This window comes from Scyliorhinus torazame, chromosome 5, assembly GCF_047496885.1.
Source record: "Scyliorhinus torazame isolate Kashiwa2021f chromosome 5, sScyTor2.1, whole genome shotgun sequence".
NCBI lineage: Eukaryota > Metazoa > Chordata > Chondrichthyes > Carcharhiniformes > Scyliorhinidae > Scyliorhinus > Scyliorhinus torazame.
The window spans coordinates 129414893-129439392 of NC_092711.1; the positions used below are offsets into that span (position 1 = coordinate 129414893).

Consider the following 24500-nt stretch of genomic DNA (forward strand, 5'->3'; position numbering starts at 1 on the left):
TGAAAGATTATATGAAGCGCAGCCCCCGGACGGGAAGGAGAGAATGATGTGCTTTCTGGATCAGCTGGAATTTCCTAAAGTGGAGGAGCAGGAGAGAGTGGGGCTGGGAGCACAGATTGAGACGGAGGAAGTAGTGAAAGGGATTGGGAGCATGCAGGCGGGGAAGGCCCCGGGACCAGACGGATTCCCAGTTGAATTCTACAAGAAATATTTGGACTTGCTGGCCCCGCTACTGATGAGAACCTTTAATGAGGCGAGGGAAAGGGGGCAGCTGCCCCCGACTATGTCAGAGGCAACGATATCGCTCCTCCTAAAGAAGGAAAAAGACCCGCGAGTCATACAGGCCCATTTCCCTCCTGAATGTGGATGCTAAGATTCTGGCCAAGGTAATGGCAATGAAGATAGAGGATTGTGTCCCGGGGTGGTCCATGAGGACCAAACTGGGTTTGAGACGGGGAGACAGCTAAATACAAATATACGGAGGCTGCTAGGGGTAATGAGGATGCCCCCACCAGAGGGGGAAGCGGAGATAGTGGTGGCGATGGATGCCGAGAAAGCATTTGATAGAGTGGAGTGGGATTATTTGTGGGAGGTGTTGAGGAGATTTGGCTTTGGGGACGGGTATATCAGGTGGGTACAGTTGCTGTATAGGGCCCCGATGGCGAGCGTGGTCACGAATGGACGGGGGTCTGACTATTTTCGGCTCCATAGAGGGACAAGGCAGTGATGTCCTCTGTCCCCGTTATTGTTTGCACTGGCGATTGAACCCCTGGCCACAGCACTGTGGGGTTCCAGGAAGTGGAGGGGAGTACTGAGCGGGGGAGAAGAACACCGGGTATCTCTGTATGCGGATGATTTGTTGCTATATGTGGCGGACCCGGCGGAGGGGATGCCAGAGATAATGCGGATACTTGGGGAGTTTGGGGATTTTTCAGGGTATAAACTGAACATGGGGAAAAGTGAGTTATTTGTGGTGCATCCGGGGGAGCAGAGCAGAGAGATAGAGGATTTACCGTTGAGGAAGGTAACAAGGGACTACCGGTATCTGGGGATCCAGATAGCCAAGAATTGGGGTACATTACATAGGCTTAATTTAACACGGTTGGTGGAACAGATGGAGGAGGATTTCAAGAGATGGGACATGGTGTCCCTGTCATTGGCAGGTAGGGTGCAGGCGGTTAAAATGGTGGTCCTCCCGAGATTCCTTTTTGTGTTCCAGTGCCTCCCGGTGGTGATCACGAAGGCTTTTTTCAAAAGAATTGAGAAGAGCATTATGAGTTTTGTGTGGGCTGGGAAGACCCCAAGAGTGAGGCGGGGATTCTTGCAGCGTAGTAGGGACAGGGGGGGGCTGTCACTACCGAGCCTAAGTGAGTACTACTGGGCCGCCAATGTTTCAATGGTGTGTAAGTGGATGGGAGAAGGGGAGGGAGCGGCGTGGAAGAGATTGGAGAGGGCGTCCTGCAGGGGGACTAGCCTGCAAGCAATGGTGACGGCGCCGTTGCCGTTCTCACCAAAGAAATACACCACAAGCCCGGTGGTAGTGGCTATATTGAAAATTTGGGGGCAGTGGAGACGGCATAGGGAAGGGACGGGAGCTTCGGTGCGGTCCCCGATAAGAAACAATCATAGGTCCGTTCCGGGGAGAATGGATGGGGGATTTGGAGCATGGCAAAGAGCTGGGGTAGTACAACTAAGAGATCTATTTGTAGATGGGACGTTTGCGAGTCTGGGAGCGCTGACGGAGAAATATGGGTTGCCCCAAGGGAATACATTTCAGTACATGCAATTGAGGGCTTTTGCGAGGCAACAGGTGAGGGAATTCCCGCAGCTCCCGACGCAGGAAGTGCAGGATAGAGTGATCTCAAAGAGACAAGGGTGGGGGACGGTAAGGTGGCAGACATATACAGGGAGATGAGGGACGAGGGGGAGATCATGGTAGATGAGCTGATGGGAAGAAGAACTGGGGGAGGAGATTGAGGAGGGGCTGTGGGCTGATGCCCTACGTAGGGTAAGCTCATCGTCCTCGTGTGCCAGGCTAAGCCTGATACAATTTAAGGTGCTACACAGGGCGCATATGACTGGAGCACGGCTTAGTAAATTTTTGGGGGTAGAGGATAGGTGTGCGAGATGCTCGAGAGGCCCAGCGAATCACACCCACATGTTCTGGTCATGCCCGGCACTACAGGGGTTCTGGGTGGGGGTGGCAAAGGTGCTTTCGAAGGTGGTGGGGGTCCGGGTCGAACCAAGCTGGGGGTTGGCTATATTTGGGGTTGCAGAAGAGCCGGGAGTGCAGGAGGCGAGAGAGGCTGACGTGTTGGCCTTTGCGTCCCTTGTAGCCCGGCGCAGGATATTGTTAATGTGGAAGGAAGCCAAACCCCCGGGTGTGGAGACCTGGATAAACGATATGGCAGGGTTTATAAAGTTAGAACGGATTAAGTTTGTGTTAAGGGATTTGGCTCAGGGGTTCACCAGGCGGTGGCAACGGTTCGTCGACTACCTCACAGAAAGATAGAGGGAATGGAAAAGAAGTAGACAACAGCAGCAACCCAGGGGGGAGGGGGGGGGGGGGGGGGAGGGAGGAATCGGACGGACTCTCATGGGTGTTATTGTATAGGTATTTGGTATATGTAATTGTATGTTGGATTGTATTTTTGGAGAGTATTTATTTTGGACAAGGCAGTTGCCATTTAGTTTTGTTTTTTGTTTTTGTTTATATATTACTTATTTATTTGTTTAAAACTGGCCACGGTTATTTATATTGCTTTATTGTTGTGTAAAAGAAACACTACGTATTGTTATGTTTGGCCAAAAAACTTGAATAAAATGTATTTTTTTTAAAATAAAAGCAGGGATATACTGCTGAAGCTTTATAAAGCATTAGTTAGGCCCCATTTAGAATACTGTGAGCAATTTTGGGCCCCACACCTCAGGAAGGACATACTGGCACTGGAGCGGGTCCAGCGGAGATTCACACGGATGATCCCAGGAATGGTAGGCCTAACATACGATGAACGTCTGAGGATCCTGGGATTATATTCATTGGAGTTTAGGAGGTTGAGGGGAGATCTAATAGAAACTTACAAGATAATGAATGGCTTAGATAGGGTGGATGTAGGGAAGCTGTTTCCATTAGCAGGGGAGACTAGGACCCGGGAGCACAGCCTTCGAATAAAAGGGAGTCACTTTAGAACAGAGATGAGGAGAAATTTCTTCAGCCAGAGAGTGGTGGTTCTGTGGAATTCATTGCCACAGAGGGCGGTGGAGGCCGGGACGTTGAGTGTCTTTAAGACAGAAGTTGATAAATTCTTGATTTCTCGAGGAATTAAGGGCTATGGATAGAGAGCGGGTAAATGGAGTTGAAATCAGCCATGATTGAATGGTGGAGTGGACTCGATGGGCCGAATGGCCTTACCTCCGCTCCTATGTCTTATGGTCTAAATCATCGTCCTGTGTCCGGCTTCACTAATTAGCCTCAGGATCCGCTTATTAAAGGGACTTTACTGGATCAGTGTGAAATTTGTTCCTGCCGTCAAACCCTTGTCTCGCCCCTTTACCACATCCCACCCCAAGGCCTCTCTGGGTCAGAGATGAGGTTCCAATTCTTAGCAACTGGAGTCAAACTAGAAAGGTAATGGTCAAGCTGTGGGCTGGACCCAATCCAAACTGCGTAGGTCCAGTCACACAACAAAGTGAGTGTACAGACAAGGTTTGGGTTGGACCGGAGAATCTGAGATAGGTCTGTATCTCCTCCCTCTTTGTCCACTCTCATCGGGACTGTCACCATGGACTGGATTTGAACCCAAATGATTTGTAATGAAATTCAACGGCCCATTCGATTCACAAGCAATCACTTTATTTCACAGACTTGCTGGTGGCATTGATATTGGTGTTGTGCACCATCAGGGAGTGTCACATCAAAGTTAGTCTGATACAGGAACCTCGGCACACACCCAGAACAAGAACAAGTAGGACAAGAAGAAGCAGCTTTTCCACCCGGAACTGGAAGATTTGCGTTTCCACCTGGAACTGGAAGAGTTGCAGATTTAAGTATTATATATTTCCACCTCCCCTCCCCGGGGCTGGGAAAGTGAGAGCCCCACCCAGCCTCGGAATTCTGCTCCATCCGGTCTTTATAGGATCCTGAAGATACTAGGTCAGGTAGACTGAGTCAAGCTTTTGCATTTTGACCAGAGCAGTGGGCTTAGAGGACACGAGCTGCCATTGAAAGGATCAGGGATCAATTCAAAACTAATCTGGTGAAGCAATATTTCAGTGAGTGGTCAGCCTCTGGAACAGGCTCACTCGGGACATTCTGAAAGTAGATCATGGGAAATCTTTCAAATGCAAAACTGGAAAGATTATTTTCATCAATCAACATAGAAAAGGAACAGGTCAAAGGTGATTTGAACAGTGGGGGGTATCATGTGGGGCTACAATTTCACAATATACTCCAGTCATGGAGAGTACAGTCAGGTGAGGGTTCAAATGAGCTTCTCAGTCCCCTTTTACTATCTCAGTTATTTATTTCCAGGTTTTACTTTTGAAACTGAATTCTAAATGTCAAAGTGGCTTGGTGGAATTTGAACTCAGCTCTCTGGATGACTAACTGAATGATTCAGCATTGGCTCATTGGTCGTACCTTCCCCTCTATGTCAGCAGGTCGTGTGTTCAAAGCTCCCTTTGGATATTTGGGTGTATAATCTGTGCCGCCCCACTTGGTGTCGGTGCAGAGGGAGTGCTGCACTGTTGGACGTGACAAGGCCATGACTGCACCCGCCCCCTCCCCCTCAGATTGAACAAAAAGATCCTACTGCCAATATCCAAGATGAGACGGGGGGAAATCCCCTTTGAGGCCTGGCCAATGTTTACCCCTCAAGCCACAGCACAAACACAGATAATCAGTTCACCATCACATTGCTGTTAATGGGATCTTGCTGTGTACAAATTAATTGTCGTGTTTCTTTCATTCGTGTCGAACATGACTGAACCTCATGGCGATGGGGGGAAAAACCATGTGAATATTGGATTGACACCCAGAGTCCTACCTTGGATGGAGTTCACTGTCTCATTGATGTTGAAGTTGGAGGCAGGGTGAGACACTGCACAGGTGAAGACTGAGCCTTTCCTCCACTCCTCTGTGTTCACAGTCAGGTAGTGCCTCACACTGAAAGCCTTCCCTTGCTCCAGAGCCGTGAGTCCAGCACGAGTGTTGGAGGAGATGGGAGTGCCGTCCTTCTCCCAGGAGATGTGTATGAGGTTGGGGTAGAATCCAGAGATGATACACTCGAGTGTGGCTGTGCTCTGATTCTCAACCTCTTGAGCTGGTGGAGGCAGCAGTCTGACTTTGGGACTTTTTGGATGAACTGGAATGAAGGGAGCAAAAACAAAGAGGGTATTAAACTCTTTCCCCAAGGCTAACCAAGTTAGGTGTGTAATTTCTGATCTCTTGCCCACCTTTTGAACTCTTTGTCCGTTTTGAAATGGGTGAAGATGAGGAACCACTTTGAGCAGAGCACACAAACTCTGCCCCGCTGTCCCATTCCTCCACAGTGGTCCGGAGTTGGCTGATGACGGTGTATTGAGTGCCTTCCTCTCTCTGTTGCTGAGTCGTAACCCCTTTACTTCGCTCCTTCCCATTCACGTTCCAGCTGATGTGGACCTGGCTCGGATCAGAACAGACAACCGTACACAGCAGGGTAGCAGTCTTGTTGATCCAAACCTCTTCAATTGAAGGATTTTGCATAAAAACTGACATTTCTGGGAATGGGAAAGGGACAACTTCAGAAGGATTGACATTGTTTGGTGACAGTAGGGGTCAGAATTTTAGTGGGGAGCTTTTCGGTTGATGATAATCGATGATAGGGCAGCAAGGAATGACTTTAAATGGTCCCACTTTTCAAACTGTAATATCTTGACCTGACATTGGGTGAAAACACAAACCAGCTAAATGTGCAGCAAACTGAACATTAGAAAATTCCACGGTCGTTTCAGCGACATGCTGCAATTCTCAGTTTGCAATTTATCACCGAGAAAACATAATCCGAGCATTAAGAAGCGGTGGCATCCATTTTGAATTTGTTTGCTGTGACTTTGGTCCACAGTGAGGACTGCAGTTGAGTTGTGGGGTTGAGCAACATTTAGATGTGGTGCTGTTAATAAATTGCATCCTCCAGTTTGTGAAATGGATTGAGACAGATGCAGACTACTCAGCAACAGAAATAATTGATTAAAATCTGATTTACTTCCAGCCCCTCCACCTCCCCGCTGCTGTATGGGGGGCTGTGCAGGTCAATTTGTGACATTGAGCAGATTGAATCAATGGGGTCCCCTTCTTGGAGACTCCCTCACACTGCCTCAGTTTTACAATTCTGATCCTAGTGTACACATCTCACCGTCCGTACCTCTCCTTATCTCTACCACCTTTGCCAACCCTACAATTGTCTGAGAACGCTGCAATGCACCAACCCTGGCCTCTTGTACACCCAACGCTCCATGTGCCTTCAGCTGTCTAGTCCCTAATCTCTGGAAGTCTGTAGCTGAATCACAATTCCATGGGAAACACCCTTTCCTATTTCTAGACGCTCCTTAAAACCGACCTCTTCCCGCCCGTCCAAATAACCCCTGCCTTGGTTCATCATCAGTGCTTTCTGATTGCTTTCCAGTGCTGAACTCCAGACATTTGTCTGTACGAAAGGTGATTTATAAAAGCTGGTTATTGTGGACAGGTCCCTGTGAAAAAAAGGTGATTAGTTTGCAATGGCAAAGCAACCCATAAATCAGACAAAATTACAGAAGGACCCCTCTTGCTGGAGCTCGGGGATCATTTGTGATTAACATGTAAAGTCCCCCCCACCCCCGGCTCCAGTTTCACATTCAAGTCATTGGACTAGAAAGCGAATGGTTTACTGAGTCCTTCACACGTTTTCCCCATTGTTATCAGTATCCCAAAAGAACTTCATCACTTCAGATATAATCCGACAGCTCACTGCATGTTCTGAACACTATTCACACACACAGACACACATTCATACAGTCAGTGATGTGTAAACCGAGCTTTAATATCCACTGTATATAGTCAATGATTCATAAACCGAGCTTTAATATCCACTGTATAGAGTCAATGATTCATAAACCTAGCTTTAATACTCACGGTATATAGTCAATGATTCATAAACCTAGCTTTAATATCCACTGTATATAGTCAATGATTCATAAACCTAGCTTTAATACCCACCGTATATAGTCAATGATTCATAAACCTAGCTTTAATATCCACTGTATATAGTCAATGATTCATAAACCTAGCTTTAATATCCACTGTATATAATCAATGATTTATAAACCTCGCTTTAATATCCACTGTATATAGTCAATGATTCATAAACCTAGCTTTAATATCCACTGTATATAGTCAATGATTCATAAACCTAGCTTTAATATCCACTGTATATAATCAATGATTTATAAATCTAGCTTTAATATCCACTGTATATAGTCAATGATTCATAAACCTAGCTTCAATACCCACTGTACATAGTCAATGATTCATAAACCTAGCTTTAATACCCACTGTATGTAGTCAATGATTCATAAACCTAGCTTTAATATCCACTGTATATAGTCAATGATTCATAAAACTAGCTTTAATATCCCCTGTATATAGTCAATGATTCATAAACCTAGCTTTAATATCCACTGTATATAGTCAATGATTCATAAACCTCGCTTTAATATCCACTGTATATCGTCAATGATTCATAAACCTAGCTTTAATCTCCACTGTATATAGTCAATGATTCATAAACCTAGCTTTAATACCCACTGTATATAGTCAATGATTTATAAACCTAGCTTTAATATCCACTGTATATAGTCTCAATGATTCATAAACCTAGCTTTAATATCCACTGTATGTAGTCAATGATTCAATAACCTAGCTTTAATACCCACTGTATATAGTCAATGATTCATAAACCTAGCTTTAATATCCACTGTATATAGTCAATGATTCATAAACCTAGCTTTAATACCCACTGTATATAGTCAATGATTCATAAACCTAGCTTTAATACCCACTGTATATAGTCAATGATTCATAAACCTAGCTTCAATATCCACTGTATATAGTCAATGATTCATAAACCTAGCTTTAATAACCACTGTTTATAGTCAATGATTCATAAACCTAGCTTTAATATCCACTGTATATAGTCAATGATTCATAAACCTAGCTTTAATATCCACTGTATATCGTCAATGATTCATAAACCTAGCTTTAATATCCACTGTATATAGTCAATGATTCATAAACCTAGCTTTAATATCCACTGTATATAGTCAATGATTCATAAACCTAGCTTTAATCTCCACTGTATATAGTCAATGATTCATAAACCTAGCTTTATTATCCACTGTATATAGTCAATGATTCATAAAACTAGCTTTAATATCCACTGTATATAGTCAATGATTCATAAACCTAGCTTTAATACCCATTGTATATAGTCAATGATTCATAAACCTAGCTTTAATATCCACTGTATATAGTCAATGATTCATAAACCTAGCTTTAATATCCACTGTATATAGTCAATGATTCATTAACCTAGCTTTAATCTCCACTGTATATAGTCAATGATTCATAAACCTAGCTTTAATATCCACTGTATATAGTCAATGATTCATAAACCTAGCTTTAATATCCACTGTATATAGTCAATGATTCATAAAACCTTGCTTTAATCTCCACTGTATATAGTCAATGATTCATAAACCTAGCTTTAATCTCCACTGTATATAGTCAATGATTCATAAACCTAGCTTTAATATCCACTGTATATAGTCAATGATTCATAAACCTAGCTTTAATATCCACCGTATATAGTCAATGATTCATAAACCTAGCTTTAATATCCACTGTATATAGTTAATGATTCATAAACCTAGCTTTAATATCCACTGTATATAGTCAATGATTCATAAACCTAGCTTTAATACCCATTGTATATAGTCAATGATTCATAAACCTAGCTTTAATATCCACTGTATATAGTCAATGATTTTTTAAATCTCTACCAGATATATTTATTCATTGATTTATAAATTTTGGTTTAATATCCACATTGATGATGATAAATAATCTGCAATTTCTGAGCTGCTCAGCTTTACATTAATAATTAAGTTTCAACGTTTAACTATCTTTGATTATATGTTGGCTCCCACCATAAGACCTCGCTGGATGGAGGAGACCTCTGTCTTGGTGTAAAATGCTGATATTACTGGCCAAATAATGTCTGTAATTCCATTTCCCTTTGGGAAAAGAATTAAACACACTTTCCCTGTGAAATTCCTGGTGAACATTGGACTCCTCTCATGCACTGATGTCAGTATCTGGGAAGTGGGTGAAGAGAACAGTTTCCAATTCTGCTCCCAAGGATTCTCATCGGGAACATACCGGGATGTACAGGACCCAGTTGGATCCCTGTGTCCTGTTTCACCAGTTTGCCTCAGGACCAACAGCAGGAGAATGGAGCAACCTTCTTTTACTGGATCAATGTGACTCAATTCACAACCAAGCCAACACTGAATTTCACACGTTGGTTCTGACACTTGTATTGGCATCAGCATCAGAGAAGGTCATATCGCAGTTAATCTGAGACAGGAACCTCCGTTTACACCAGAAAAGGAACAGGTCAGACAAGAGCTCGCAGCATTTCCATCCAGAATACGAATATCTGTGTTTCCACCTAGAACTGGAAGAATTGCAGCTTGAAGTGTTATACATTTTTACATCTCCATCCCACAGCTGGAAAAGTAGGAACTCTACACAGCCCCTGGCCTCTGCTCTCTCCTGTCTTTTCAGGATCCTAAAGGAAGTAGATCATGTGGTCACTGACAAGCTGTTTTAACCTTGTCCAGAACAGTAAGATCAGTGGGCATGACCTCTGTTTGAAGAGAGCAGGATTGCCACTCTTTCTTTCTATACCTGGCCTCTGGATTGCTAGTCCACCTCCACATCGACTACATTCCCATAGCTTTACCATTAGGGGTGAACTTGTCTGGCCCCAGGAGACTTCATATGAGAACACCATGATGTCAACATAGGAATACGGCCCAGGATCTTACCTAGGATGTTGTTCACCTTCTTCTTGGTGCTGAAGTTGGTCGCTGGATGAGACACTGCACAGGTGAAGACTGAACCTTTCCTCCACACCTCTGTATTCACAGTCAGGTAGTGCCTGACACTGAAAGTCCCTGCCTGCTCCAGAGCGGTGAATCCAGGGCTGGAGGAGATCTGAGAGCCATCTTTCTCCCAGTAGACATCTATGAGGCCTGGGTAGAATCCAGTGATCACACACTCGAGCATGACTGTGCTCTGATTCTTGACCTCTTGGGCTGGTGGAGGTAGCAGTCTGACGTTGGGACGTTTTGGTTGAACTGGAGCTGATGGGCAAAACAATGAAAGTGTTAAACTCTTCCCCTCAAGGTTCACAAAGTTAGGTGTGTAATTTCTGATTTCTTGCCCACCTTTTGCACTCTTTGCCTGTTTTGGCACAGGTGAGGATGAGGAACTACCTTGAGCAGAGCACACAAACTCCACCCCGCTGTCCCACTCCTCCGCAGTGGTCTGGAGTTTGCTGATGACGATGCCTTTCTCTCTCTGTTGTTGAGTGGTAACTCCTATAATTCTCTCCTTCCTGTTGACATTCCAGGTGATCTGTACCTGGCTCGGATCAGAACAGACCACTGTACATATCAGGATAGCCGCCTTCTTCATCCACACCTCTTCCATAGAAGGATTTTGGATAAAGACAGACATTTCTAGGAATGGGAAACAGTGCAAATCAGAAGACTGGGCAATATTTGGGATCAGCAAGCTTCAGGTAAGGTCTTGCTATTAAATGTAAACCATGAAACATAAGGAAGAGAAGTTGCCTTAAACAGTAACGTCGATAACCTGGAGCGAATCTAATGTGCAGCGCTCCATCTAAATTTTGTAACAAATGGACAATATGAAAATCCCAGCTTTGTTTGAAAGATTGCAATTCTCAGTTTGCAAGTTTGGACCAGGAAAACATAATCACAGCGTCAGGAACCCACCAGACCCACCAGGAACCCCCTTTTGAATCAGTTTGCCCTTACTGTGGCCAATAGACCCACAGTGACGACTGCAAATGAGTTGTGGGACTGAGTGGCTTTTAGGTGCAATGGATGGAGACAGAGATACAAAGTGCTGAGCAAAAGGAACAGTGAAACAGATGCTTTTTCACTGTGTGGGGCTGTGGAATAATGGCTGACGTTGGGCACACTGAATCAATTTCATTCCACCACGGCTCAGTTGTTAGCCTCTTACCTCCGAATCATTGTGGCTCCACGTCCCACTTGTGCACAGAACTCAAAGCTGCCACTCCTGTGCAGTACTGAGGGAGTGCTGCACTGTCACAAATGCTGCCTTTTGGATGAGAAGTGAAAATGACACCCTGACTGCTGTTTCAGGTGGGCTGAATAGAACATCAGGTACGTCAGTCCCAGCGTCCTGGCCAACATATATTCCTCACTCAGCACCACAAAAACAGGTCACCTGGCCATTGTCACGTTGATTTTTATGGGATCTTGCTGTGTGTAAATTGGCTGCTGTGTTTCCAACTTTACAATAGTGACTACACTTCAAAGGAACTTCATTGGCTGTGAAGCACTCTGGGATGTCCTGTGGTCATGAAAGACGATAGTTAAATGCAAATCATTCTTTGCTGTTCTTTTTCTGATTGGAGACAGTCCTGGATCTCCTCAGTGTTAAAATCCTGATCCTAATGTTCCATTGGTCTGGCCTCTCCCTGTCTGTGTCATCTTCTCCAGTCCGACAACCGCCCAGAAACTGCACAAATCTGCTCTCTGGCCCACCCTTCACTCCCTCTCTCCCAGCAATGGTGGCCATGCCTTCAGCCACCTAGGCTCTAATCTCTGGAACTCACTGCCTAAATCTCAGTGACCTGCCACCTCTCTCCCCTCATGAAAGACTCTCCTTAAAACCTTGCTCTTCGGCTAAGGTTTTGGTCACTGTGGTGAACGTATTGCCTCTGCAATTCACCACTGTATTGTATTGTATTGTGTTGATGCCCCTGTGGGCTCCGCCTGTGGCTCCGCCCCCTCGGGGGTGGTATATAAACCCCTGTAGCAGCACTCAGTACAGGGCAGTTGCAGGCAGGCACAGATCTAGCTTATTAAAACCACTGTTCACTTCTACTAATCGTCTCGTGTGAATTGATGGTCGCATCAGTCACAATCTCTCCTTCTTTGGGCTCAGCGTCAGTTTCACTTTGGTTTTCCTCCTGTGAGACACTTTGGAATGTTTTGCTACATTAAAGGCGCTATCTCAATGCAAATTGTCATTGATTCCCTGTCGAAGAAGATGGTTAGTTTGCATTGGGAGAGCACCCCCCATGAGTCAGAGGAAGTAACACAAGTCCCCTCTTCCTGCAGATTGGGGATTATTTCTGCCCAACATGTACTTCCTCTAGTTTCATTCCAGAGTTACCGGCCTGGGAAGATAACGTGTGATTGAATTGTCCACATTTTCTGATTTGTACTCGTCTCCCAGGGACGTCGCCACTTCGGACATCCCACAGCTCACTGTGTGTTCTGTACACGATTAAAACACACACATTCATTTTCTGAATCACAACTGCTGTGATCCAGACTGATTGTTCTCTCCAGATGTAATATTAACACTTGGTGAGAAACAGGGGGCGGGATTCTCCCACCCCCCCGCGGGTCGGAGAATCGCCGGGGGGCGGCGTGAATCCCGCCCCCGCCGGCTGCCGAATTCTCTGGTGGCGGGGATTTGGCAGGGACAGGAATCGCGCCGCGCCGGTCAGCGGCCACTGGCAGTGCCCCCCCGGCGATTCTCTGGCCCGCGATGGGCCGAGTGGCCGTCCGTTTTCGGTCGGTCCCGCCGGCTAAATTAGAGTAGGTACTTACTGGCGGGACCTGGCTGCGCGGGTGGTCTCCGGGGTTCTCGGGGGGGCACGGGGGGATCGGGCCCCGGGAGGTGCCCCCACAGTGGCCTAGCCCACGATCGGGGCCCACCGATCCGCGGGTGGGCCTGTGCCGTGGGGGAACTCTATTCTTCCGCGTCGGCCGCTGTGGTCCTCCACCATGGCCGACGTGGACATGAACCCCCCTGTGCATACGCTGGGATGACGCCAGCACACGCTGGCGCTCCCGCGCATGTGCCGGCCGGCGGAGGACCTTCGGCGCCGGTTGGCGTGGCGCCAAGCCCCTTCCCCACCGCCCGGCGCAAACTACCCTGGCGCCGGCCTAGCCCCTGAAGGTGCGGAGGATTCCGCATCTTTGGGGGGCCTCGACGCAGGAGTTCACGGCACTCCTTCCCGCTGGAGTTGCTCACCCCGCCGATTCCCACAGAATCCCGCCCAGGATTCCTATATTTGTGTCTGGATCAAAATCTTTTTTGTCCGTCAACTATCAGCTCTTCCAGCTGCAATTTGAGCTGATGTTCAGCACACGGTGTCTGTCTGACAGGACCGTGACTGTTATTAGGCTGAGATGTTATGTTTTGAACAAAACGTTCACCAATTCCCTCCCAGATTGGGATTGCTCATTCTATTAGTGAGTAAGTTGAGATGTTTATAAATCCCTTTTTCTAGTTTGTCTCCTGTCATAAAACCTGACAGAGTTGGAAAAAAATCTCCCCTTGTCCTTGTAAAATGATGATATTAGTGGACATGCAGCATTTAATATTGTTTTCACCTTCTGAGGACATTAAAAAAAACACATCCCCGACTTGGATTCCTGTGAACATTACGCTCCGATCACTGACTGATATCAGCATCCAGGATTGCAGGAGTGAAGGCAACTGTTTCGATTTCTCCACCCAGAACTTCATACAAAACCTACCAGATTGTACAGGATATCAGTGAAATCCTTGTGTCCTGAATCAGCAACATGCCTCAGGACCAGCATCATTGAAGGGGCCAATCGCACCATTTTACTGGATCAACGAGACCCAACCCACCACCTCCTAACCTCACAGTCTCTCTCTCTGGGTGACAAATAGGCTTCTAATTCTTGGCAGCCTGAGTCAGCTTTGAGAGACAATGGTCAGGCGATGGGGTCAGGTCCCTATTCAATCTGACCTGGAACAGGTCACGACAAAATGACCGTTTAGTTTAGGAGTGGGTTGGGAGCGGGAACCCAAACCATGGCTGTAATTTTCGCAGTGCTGACACTTTCATTCTGACAGACACCATGGGCTAAATCGGAACCATCCTGGATGGTTCGTAATAACATTCAACAGCCAATTCCATTCACAGTCAATCACTTTATTGTACACATCTGTTGGTGACAGTTATATTGGAATTTTTCACCATTTTTGAGGGTCACATTGAGGTCAGTCTGGTAAACAAGCTTCGGCAAACACCCAGAACAAGAGCAAGGAGGGCAAGTGGTTCCACCTGGAATTGGAAGAGATGCAGATTAAGTGTTAGACATTTTCACTTCCCCTCCCCTGTGCTGGGAAGGTGGGAGAACCACAAGGCCGCAAGACCCTGCTCAGTCCTTTTAGGACCACGTGGATGATGAAAAGCTGCTTCACCTTGTCCAGAATAGTAATCAGAGGAAATTGAGCTGTGCTTGAAGGGGACGTGGTGGGGGTGGCGACTCAATTCAAGACAATGCAGGGAATACATTGATCAGCGATTCATTGGTTAATTTCTGGAGCAGGCTCGGGACACAGTGAAGCAAATCCAGGCAATTCCTTCAAATGGGAAATTGGAAAGATTTCTTTCATAAAACGGCACTTGGGAGCAAAGGAAACGTTAGGAGCTGATTTGAACTGGATGGTATTGGATGTGTTGGTCTCAGATGGGACATATCGAGGGACCATTTCACATCCTGCCCCATTTTCATTTCTAGTCACAGAGAGTGACATTGGATAAGGGCGTGAACAGAGAGCACCCAATTCCCACAGTTTCCCTGCCATTTGGTTAAAATTACTCCCCTTAAATTTAATGTCGAAACACAAAATACTAAACATTTCACCTCTCCCAACAGGATCGATATTTGTGACAGTGATTCATGATTTGAGGGTGAGTCTTACTGCATTAAGTCTAAATTACTGATGGTTTATTCTTTTCCTCTCTCAGACACCACTTACCCTCTCGGTATCTCATGCGGATCCTGTTATCGAAGCCCGAAGGTTTGTGGGTCACTCCACAAGAATAGTCATTTCCTTCCTTCCAATCCGCCACGGGAACTGTCAGGTAAGAGACTGTTGCAAAGGTGTCGTCGCTGCTTTGCTGGGAAGGGAGAACAACACCCATTTGGTTCATTTGGCCTTTCTTCCAGGAAACCTGTATGCTGTCGGGCGCAAATCCAGATATCATACAGCCCAGGACAACAGTAGTTTGATTGTAGACAGCCTCCATGGATGGAACAAGGAGGATGACATTTGGTGCTTGAGCTGTAAGACATTTCAATGTTTCAGATTACACAATTGTTTTGTTTCAGGAAAACCCTGCAACTTCTAGAGTGACCGTCACGATGCCACTGCCCTTCACTGTCTATTTGACCGGCTGTGGTAGTCACCACTGTTGTATATAGTGCACATATAAGAGGTAATATGGTAAGGCTCCTGTACTACAGGTACGGGGGTAGATCCCTGCCTGCTGGCTCCGCCCACTAGGCGGAGTATAAATGTGTGTGCTCTCCGAGCTGCAGCCATTTCGGCAGCAGCTGCAGGAGGCCACACATCTCTGTGTAATAAAGCCTCGATTACTCTCTACTCTCGTCTCGTCGTAATTGCTAGTACATCACCGGCTTCTCCCTTCCCCTCTCCGGAAATATTTGCTGACTCTTTCAGTTCGAAATTTTTACAAACATTTTACTTCCTGAGTGACTTGCTGCATAAGGTCAGCTTTTTCCTGCTGATACCTGACAGTCTCACAGTGCCAATAACCAGTCTGACATTAACACAGTCAGGTAGCACCTTATAAAGTTGTTGCTGAGACTTTGGGGATTTCAGGTAGAATTTGCAATTCTTCACACAGGGACAAGTTTAGCCTTAACTCCACATTCCGCCTCCCTGTGATAACCTTTAACTCCCTAGTTAGTCAAGAATCTATCCACCTCTGCCTTAATAATAATCATGAACGACCCTGCCTTCACCCCAGTCCGGGGAAGACGGTTTCAATGATTCACGACCCTCTGTGAGAAAAGATTTCTTCTCATCCACATCTTAAATAGAAGGCAGACTAACTTTCCCTGATTCGTGTACAGGGACACCCAGATCCCTCTGTACCTGCAGACTAACTTTCCCTGATTCATGTACCGGGACACCCAGATCCCTCTATACCGCAGACTAACGTTCCCTGATTCATGTCCCGGGACACCCAGATCCCTCTGTACCTGCAGACTAACTTTCCCTGATTCATGTACCGGGATACCCAGATCCCTCTATACCGCAGACTAACTTTCCCTGATTCGTGTACCGGGACACCCAGATCCCTCTGTACCCGCAGACTAACTTTCCCTGATTCAGGTACCGGGACACCCAGATCCCTCTGTACCACAGACTAACTTTCCCTGATTCATGTCCCGGGACACCCAGATCCCTCTGTACTCGCAGACTAACTTTCCCTGATTCGTGTACCGGGACACCCAGATCCCTCTATACCGCAGACTAACTTTCCCTGATTCGTGTACCGGGACACCCAGATCCCTCTGTGCCGCAGACTAACGTTCCCTGATTCATGTCCCGGGACACCCAGATCCCTCTGTACCTGCAGACTAACTTTCCCTGATTCATGTACCGGGATACCCAGATCCCTCTATACCGCAGACTAACTTTCCCTGATTCGTGTACCGGGACACCCAGATCCCTCTGTACCCGCAGACTAACTTTCCCTGATTCAGGTACCGGGACACCCAGATCCCTCTGTACCACAGACTAACTTTCCCTGATTCATGTCCCGGGACACCCAGATCCCTCTGTACTCGCAGACTAACTTTCCCTGATTCATGTACCGGGACACCCAGATCCCTCTATACCGCAGACTAACTTTCCCTGATTCGTGTACCGGGACACCCAGATCCCTCTGTACCCGCAGACTAACTTTCCCTGATTCAGGTACCGGGACACCCAGATACCTCTGTACCACAGACTAACTTTCCCTGATTCATGTACCGGGACACCCAGATCCCTCTGTGCCGCAGACTAACTTTCCCTGATTCATGTCCCGGGGCACCCAGATCTCTCTGTACCTGCAGACTAACCTTTCCCTGATTCGTGTACCGGGACATCCAGATCCCTCTGTACCTGCAGACTAACCTTTCCCTGATTCATGTCCTGGGACACCCAGATCCCTCTGTACCTGCAGACTAACCTTTCCCTGATTCATGTCCCAGGACACCCAGATCCCTCTGTACCGCAGACTAACCTTTCCCTGATTCATGTACCGGGACACCCAGATCCCTCTGTACCTGCAGACTAACTTTCCCTGATTCATGTCCCGGGACACCCAGATCCCTCTGTACCTGCAGACTAACCTTTCCCTGATTCATGTCCCGGGACACCCAGATCCCCCTGTGCTGCAGACTAACTTTCCCTGATTCATGTCCCGGGCCACCCAGATCCCTCTGTACCGCAGACTAACCTTTCCCTGATTCATGTCCCGGGACACCCAGATCCCTCTGTGCTGCAGACTAACCTTTCCCTGATTCATGTCCCAGGACACACAGATCCCTCTGTGCCGCAGACTAACTTTCCCTGATTCATGTACCGGGACACCCAGATCCCTCTGTACCGCAGACTAACCTTTGCCTGATTCATGTACCGGGACACCTAGATCCCTCTGTACCCGCAGACTAACCTTTCCCTGATTCATGTACCGGGACACCCAGATCCCTCTGTACCCGCAGACTAACTTTCCCTGATTCATGTACCGGGACACCCAGATCCATCTGTACCCGCAGACTAACCTTTCCCTGATTCATGTACCGGGACACCCAGATCCCTCTGTACCCGCAGACTAACCTTTCCCTGATTCGTGTACCGGGACACCTAGATCCCTCTATACCCGCAGACTAACTTTCCCTGATTCGTGTACCGGGACACCCAGATCCCTCTGTACCGCAGACTAACCTTTCCCTGATTCATGTCCCGGGACACCCAGATCCCTCTGTACCACAGACTAACTTTCCCTGATTCATGTACCGGGACACCCAGATCCCTCTGTGCCGCAGACTAACTTTCCCTGATTCATGTCCCGGGACACACAGATCCCTCTGTACCTGCAGACTAACCTTTCCCTGATTCGTGTACCGGGACATCCAGATCCCTCTGTACCTGCAGACTAACCTTTCCCTGATTCATGTCCTGGGACACCCAGATCCCTCTGTACCTGCAGACTAACCTTTCCCTGATTCATGTCCTGGGACACCCAGATCCCTCTGTACCTGCAGACTAACCTTTCCCTGATTCATGTCCCAGGACACCCAGACCCCTCTGTACCGCAGACTAACCTTTCCCTGATTCATGTACCGGGACACCCAGATCCCTCTGTACCTGCAGACTAACTTTCCCTGATTCATGTCCCGGGACACCCAGATCCCTCTGTACCTGCAGACTAACCTTTCCCTGATTCATGTCCCGGGACACCCAGATCCCTAGTGCTGCAGACTAATGTTCCCTGATTCATGTCCCGGGCCACGCAGATCCCTCTGTACCGCAGACTAACCTTTCCCTGATTCATGTCCCTGGACACCCAGATCCCTCTGTGCTGCAGACTAACGTTCCCTGATTCATGTCCCGGGCCACCCAGATCCCTCTGTACCGCAGACTAACCTTTCCCTGATTCATGTCCCGGGACACCCAGATCCCTCTGTACCTGCAGACTAACCTTTCCCTGATTCATGTCCCGGGACACCCAGATCCCTAGTGCTGCAGACTAATGTTCCCTGATTCATGTCCCGGGCCACCCAGATCCCTCTGTACCGCAGACTAACCTTTCCCTGATTCATGTCCCTGGACACCCAGATCCCTCTGTGCTGCAGACTAACGTTCCCTGATTCATGTCCCGGGCCACCCAGATCCCTCTGTACCGCAGACTAACTTTCCCTGATTCATGTCCCGGGACACCCAGATCCCTCTGTGCTGCAGACTAACCTTTCCCTGATTCATGTCCCAGGACACCCAGGTCCCTCTGTACCTGCAGACTAACCTTTGCCTGATTCATGTCCCGGGACACCCAGATCCCTCTGTACCGCAGACTAACCTTTCCCTGATCCATGTACTGGGACACCCAGATCCCTCTGTACCTGCAGACTAACCTTTTGTGATTCATACACCAATGCAGTTTTAAATGGGAAATAATATCTTGTACTCACCTTTAGGTTTTCTGATTTTAGCTTCCACCATTTCGTCTGACTTGTAGCCCGCTTTGCAGTGGTAGACACTATTGGCATTCCAATCCGACGCAGGGACTTGGAGCACACTGCTCATCGTGTAGTTCATATCTTTTCCCTGGACTGCGGGAAACTTCTTGATTCCAGTCGTAATGACCCTGTTGTTACTGGACCAGGTCTGAGTGATGCTCTTGGGTTGAAAGCCCTTGACCAGGCAGACGAGGCTGATCTCATCTTGGTTCGCATTCATGTCACAAGAAGGGTTGGAGATGTAGACCGATGGGGCAGCCTGGGCAACTGAAATGTAAACAATCACACACTGATAAGCACAGTAAATAAATACAAACAACATGTAGCAGGAGTAGGCCAGTCGCACCTTCGAGCTTGCTCTGTCGTTTGATCAGAGCTATCTGTTTGTGGCCTCACTTTACTCTCCTGTCTACTCCCTAAGATCTTTGACTCCCTTGTTCATCAAGAATCTCCAAGTCAGCCTTGAAAATATTCAATGTCCCTGCCGCCCCTGCAGTGAATTCCACTATTCTAAAGACCAATGACTGGGAGAAAGAATTTGTCCTCATTTCCATCCTCAATGAGAGACTCCTTATTTTTAAATGTGTCCCTAGTTCTAGTCTCGCCAAGAAGGGGAAACATCCTTTGAGTGTCGAGTCCCCTCAGGATCTTACACGTTTCACTCAGAGTGTTGGGTGCAACTGAAGAGCTTCTTTAATGTCTGAAACCAGCTCTTTCCAAAACCAATTACAATTCAAGGTGGAAAAAGGAGGGCAGTGCAGAGGTCAGCACTGGGTAACTTTAAACTGACTCACTGGGCAGTGACTCTGATGGACTGTGTGAGACGTCAGTCTTACACCCATCTCAACATTAATCTCAGTGGCTTCAATGAACTGTAATCTCCAGCAAGGTGTGAGACCAGTATTTCACCCAATGGACTGTAATGTCCAGCACGGTGTGAGACCAGTGTTTCACCCAATGAACTGTAATGTCCAGCAAGGTGTGAGACCAGTGTTACACCCACTGGACTGTAATGTCCAGCATGGTGTGAGACCAGTGTTACACCCAATGGACTGTAATGTCCAGCACGGTGTGAGACCAGTGTTTCACCCAATGGACTGTAATGTCCAGCACGGTGTGAGACCAGTATTTCACCCAATGAACTGTAATGTCCAGCAAGGTGTGAGACCAGTGTTACACCCACTGGACTGTAATGTCCAGCATGGTGTGAGACCAGTGTTACACCCAATGGACTGTAATGTCCAGCACGGTGTGAGACCAGTGTTTCACCCAATGGACTGTAATGTCCAGCACGGTGTGAGACCAGTATTTCACCCAATGAACTGTAATGTCCAGCAAGGTGTGAGACCAGTGTTACACCCACTGGACTGTAATGTCCAGCATGGTGTGAGACCAGTGTTACACCCAATGGACTGTAATGTCCAGCACGGTGTGAGACCAGTGTTTCACCCAATGGACTGTAATGTCCAGCACGGTGTGAGACCACTGTTTCACCCAATGGACTGTAATGTCCAGCACGGTGTGAGACCAGTATTTCACCCAATGAACTGTAATGTCCAGCAAGGTGTGAGACCAGTGTTACACCCACTGGACTGTAATATCCAGCAAGGTGTGGGACCAGTGTTACACCCAATGGACTGTAATGTCCAGCACGGTGTGAGACCAGTGTTACACCCAATGGACTGTAATGTCCAGCACAGTGTGAGACCAGTATTTCACCCAATGGACTGTAATGTCCAGCACGGTGTGAGACCAGTGTTACACTCAATGGACTGTAATGTCCAGCACGATATGAGACCAGTGCTTCACGCAATGGAATGTAATCTCCAGCACGGTGTGAGACCAGTGTTACACCCAATGGACTGTAATCTACAACAAGGTGTGAAACCAGTGTTACACCCAATGGACTGTAATGTCCAGCACGGTGTGAGACCAGTGTTACACTCAATGGACTGTAATCTCCAGCAAGGTGTGAGACCAGTGTTTCACCCAATGGACTGTGATCTCCAGCAAGGTGTGAGACCAGTGTTTCACCCAATGGACTGTAATCTCCAGCACGGTGTGAGACCAGTGTTAACCCCAATGGACTGTAATCTCCAGCAAGGTGTGAGACCAGTGTTACACCAAATGGACTGTAATGTCCAGCAAGGTGTGAGATCAGTGTTACACCCAATGGACTGTAATCTACAACAAGGTGTGAAACCAGTGTTGTACCCAATGGACTGTAATGTCCAGCACAGTGTGAAACCAGTGTTACACCCAATGGACTGTAATATCCAGCAAGGTGTGAGATCAGTGTGACACCCAATGGACTGTAATTTCATAAATTTCATAGAATTTACAGTGCAGAAGGAGGATATTCGGCCCATCGAGTCTGCACCGGCTCTTGGAAAGAGCACCCTACCCAAGCCCACACTACCACTCTATCCCCATAACCCAGTAACACCACCCAACACTAAGGGCAATTTGGGACACTAAGGGCAATTTATCATGGCCAATCCACCTAACCTGCACATCTTTTGGACTGTGGGAGGAAACTGGAGCACCCGGAGGAAAGCCTCGCACACACGGGAAGAACGTGCAGACTCTGCACAGACAGTGCCCCAAGCCGGGAATCGAACCTGGGACCCTGGAGCTGTGAAGCAATTGTGCCCTGGAGCTGTGAAGCAATTGTGCTATCCACAATGCTACCGTGCTGCCCAAATATCCAGCACGGTGTGACACCAGTGTTTCACCCAATGGACTGTAACGTCCAGCACGGTGTGAGACCAGTGTTACACCCAATGGACTGTAACGTCCAGCACGGTGTGAGACCAGTGTTACACCCAATGGACTGTAACGTCCAGCACAGTGTGAGACCAGTGTTACACCCAATGGATTGTAATCTCCAGCACAGTGTGAGACCAGTGTTACACCCAATGGACTGTAATGTCCAGCATGGTGTGAGACCAGTGTTACACCCAATGGACTGTAACGTCCAGCACAGTATGACTCCAGTGTTACACCCAATGGACTGTAACGTCCAGCACAGTATGACTCCAGTGTCAGAGTCCTACACGGCAGGCAGACTGTCTTCAGATGAGCAGATTTACCACTAAAAGCACAAGTGGAAATCCAACAATCGCAGTCAAAGGAATAGCAAAAAATTGAACATTTACTTTACATGAAGGTTTGTTCAAGGAGGAGAGATATACAATTCGGGACGGACAACAAATGCTGTCCTTGACAGTGATGCCCACACCACCTGAAGAAAAATAAATGTTCAAATCTTCTTCTCAAATAGAAGACAGAAAACTTGTAAATAGCAACGGAGGTGATGTACAAAACAGTCAATATTAGACAGCTGCATTGTTAAACCTCCTTTTCATCGTTATCCATTTTGATGGTTTGACAGGAAATTTGGCTCAAGTCAGTTAATGCGCCTGATTCACAGGGAGTTAGAACTGAGGGCAGGACAGAGAAATTGTCTCTTTCTTATCCCTTCTTTCCGATTACTCAGTCTAGGCTGACACCGAGTGTATTACTCAGGGAGTGCTGCACTGGTGGAGTTGCTGCCTTTCCGATTACTCAGTCTAGGCTGACACCTCGTGTATTACTGAGGGAGTGCTGCACTGGTGGAGGTGCTGCCTTTCTGATTACTCAGTCTAGGCTGACACCGAGTGTATTACTGAGGGAGTGCTGCACTGGTGGAGGTGCTGCCTTTCCGATTACTCAGTCTAGGCTGACACCAAGTGTATTACTGAGGGAGTGCTGCACTGGTGGAGTTGCTGCCTTTCCGATTACTCAGTCTAGGCTGACACCGAGTGTATTACTGAGGGAGTGCTGCACTGGTGGAGGTGCTGCCTTTCTGATTACTCAGTCTAGGCTGACACCGAGTGTATTACTGAGGGAGTGCTGCACTGGTGGAGGTGCTGCCTTTCCGATTACTCAGTCTAGGCTGACACCGTGTGTATTACTGAGGGAGTGCTGCACTGGTGGAGGTGCTGCCTTTCCGATTACTCAGTCTAGGCTGACACCGAGTGTATTACTGAGGGAGTGCTGCACTGGGGGAGGTGCTGTCTTTCCGATTACTCAGTCTAGGCTGACACCGAGTGTATTACTGAGGGAGTGCTGCACTGGTGGAGTTGCTGCCTTTCCGATTACTCAGTCTAGGCTGACACCGAGTGTATTACTGAGGGAGTGCTGCACTGGTGGAGGTGCTGCCTTTCCGATTACTCAGTCTAGGCTGACACCGAGTGTATTACTGAGGGAGTGCTGCACTGGTGGAGGTGCTGCCTTTCCGATTACTCAGTCTAGGCTGACACCTCGTGTATGACTGAGGGAGTGCTGCACTGGTGGAGGTGCTGCCTTTCCGATTACTCAGTCTAGGCTGACACCGAGTGTATTACTGAGGGAGTGCTGCACTGGTGGAGATGCTGCCTTTCTGATTACTCAGTCTAGGCTGACACCGAGTGTATTACTGAGGGAGTGCTGCACTGGTGGAGATGCTGCCTTTCTGATTACTCAGTCGAGGCTGACACCTCGTGTATGACTGAGGGAGTGCTGCACTGGTGGAGTTGCTGCCTTTCCGATGAGACATTGAAGTTACCCTTTGTAGTCATGGCCAGTGTTTATCCTTCAACCAACATCACTGAAAACAGATTATCTGTTCAGTATCCTGTTGTTGTTTATGGGATCCTGCTCTGCATAAACTGGCATAAACATTTCCTCTGTTACAGAGACGTCACTTCCATTGTGCTTAACATGGTGTAAAGTGCCCAGGGACAGCCCGAGCACATGACAGGTCCTCAGTGCAGCTTCTTCCTTTCACAATCACTTTTAATTCATGACCATCAATGTCAGTTAATATAACAAAGGCAGGTTTGAAAGCTCACCCATCTGGGGAGAAAAGTGTGACTTGGAATTCACACAGCAACTCCTCGGCAGCAGAGCGAAAAGTTAGCATTTCATTTGAAAAGTAAAGCCCGATAAAATAACAGAAATCTGAAGCAATTCTGTGCAGAAGCAAAATCCGGACCTATCTAACCCCGTGCTGTTCCTGTCCTGGGAGT

The 24500-nt window shown here is 47.4% G+C and overlaps 1 protein-coding gene and 1 long non-coding RNA gene across 3 annotated transcripts in view; one reads left to right on the top strand and one right to left on the bottom strand.

The window, feature by feature from the left end:
* The window catches only part of LOC140419726 (uncharacterized), an 80480-nt gene extending 65193 nt beyond the window's left edge, over nucleotides 1–15287 (top strand). Inside the window, exon 3 of the long non-coding RNA XR_011946000.1 lies at nucleotides 15162–15287. This is a non-coding gene — a long non-coding RNA (uncharacterized lncRNA). The remainder of the gene's footprint in view (nucleotides 1–15161) is intronic.
* LOC140419724 (uncharacterized) overlaps nucleotides 1–24500 on the bottom strand; it is a 92499-nt gene that overhangs the window by 57095 nt on the left and 10904 nt on the right. For both annotated transcript variants that reach the window (XM_072503662.1, XM_072503661.1), the window contains exons 2-7: nucleotides 19402–19716; nucleotides 15173–15478; nucleotides 10528–10821; nucleotides 10126–10443; nucleotides 5455–5757; nucleotides 5046–5363 (exon numbers count right to left, since the gene is read on the bottom strand). In XM_072503662.1, coding sequence (XP_072359763.1) covers nucleotides 5046–5363; nucleotides 5455–5757; nucleotides 10126–10443; nucleotides 10528–10821; nucleotides 15173–15478; nucleotides 19402–19669 — 1807 coding nt within the window. In that variant the 5' untranslated portion in view covers nucleotides 19670–19716. The remainder of the gene's footprint in view (nucleotides 1–5045; nucleotides 5364–5454; nucleotides 5758–10125; nucleotides 10444–10527; nucleotides 10822–15172; nucleotides 15479–19401; nucleotides 19717–24500) is intronic.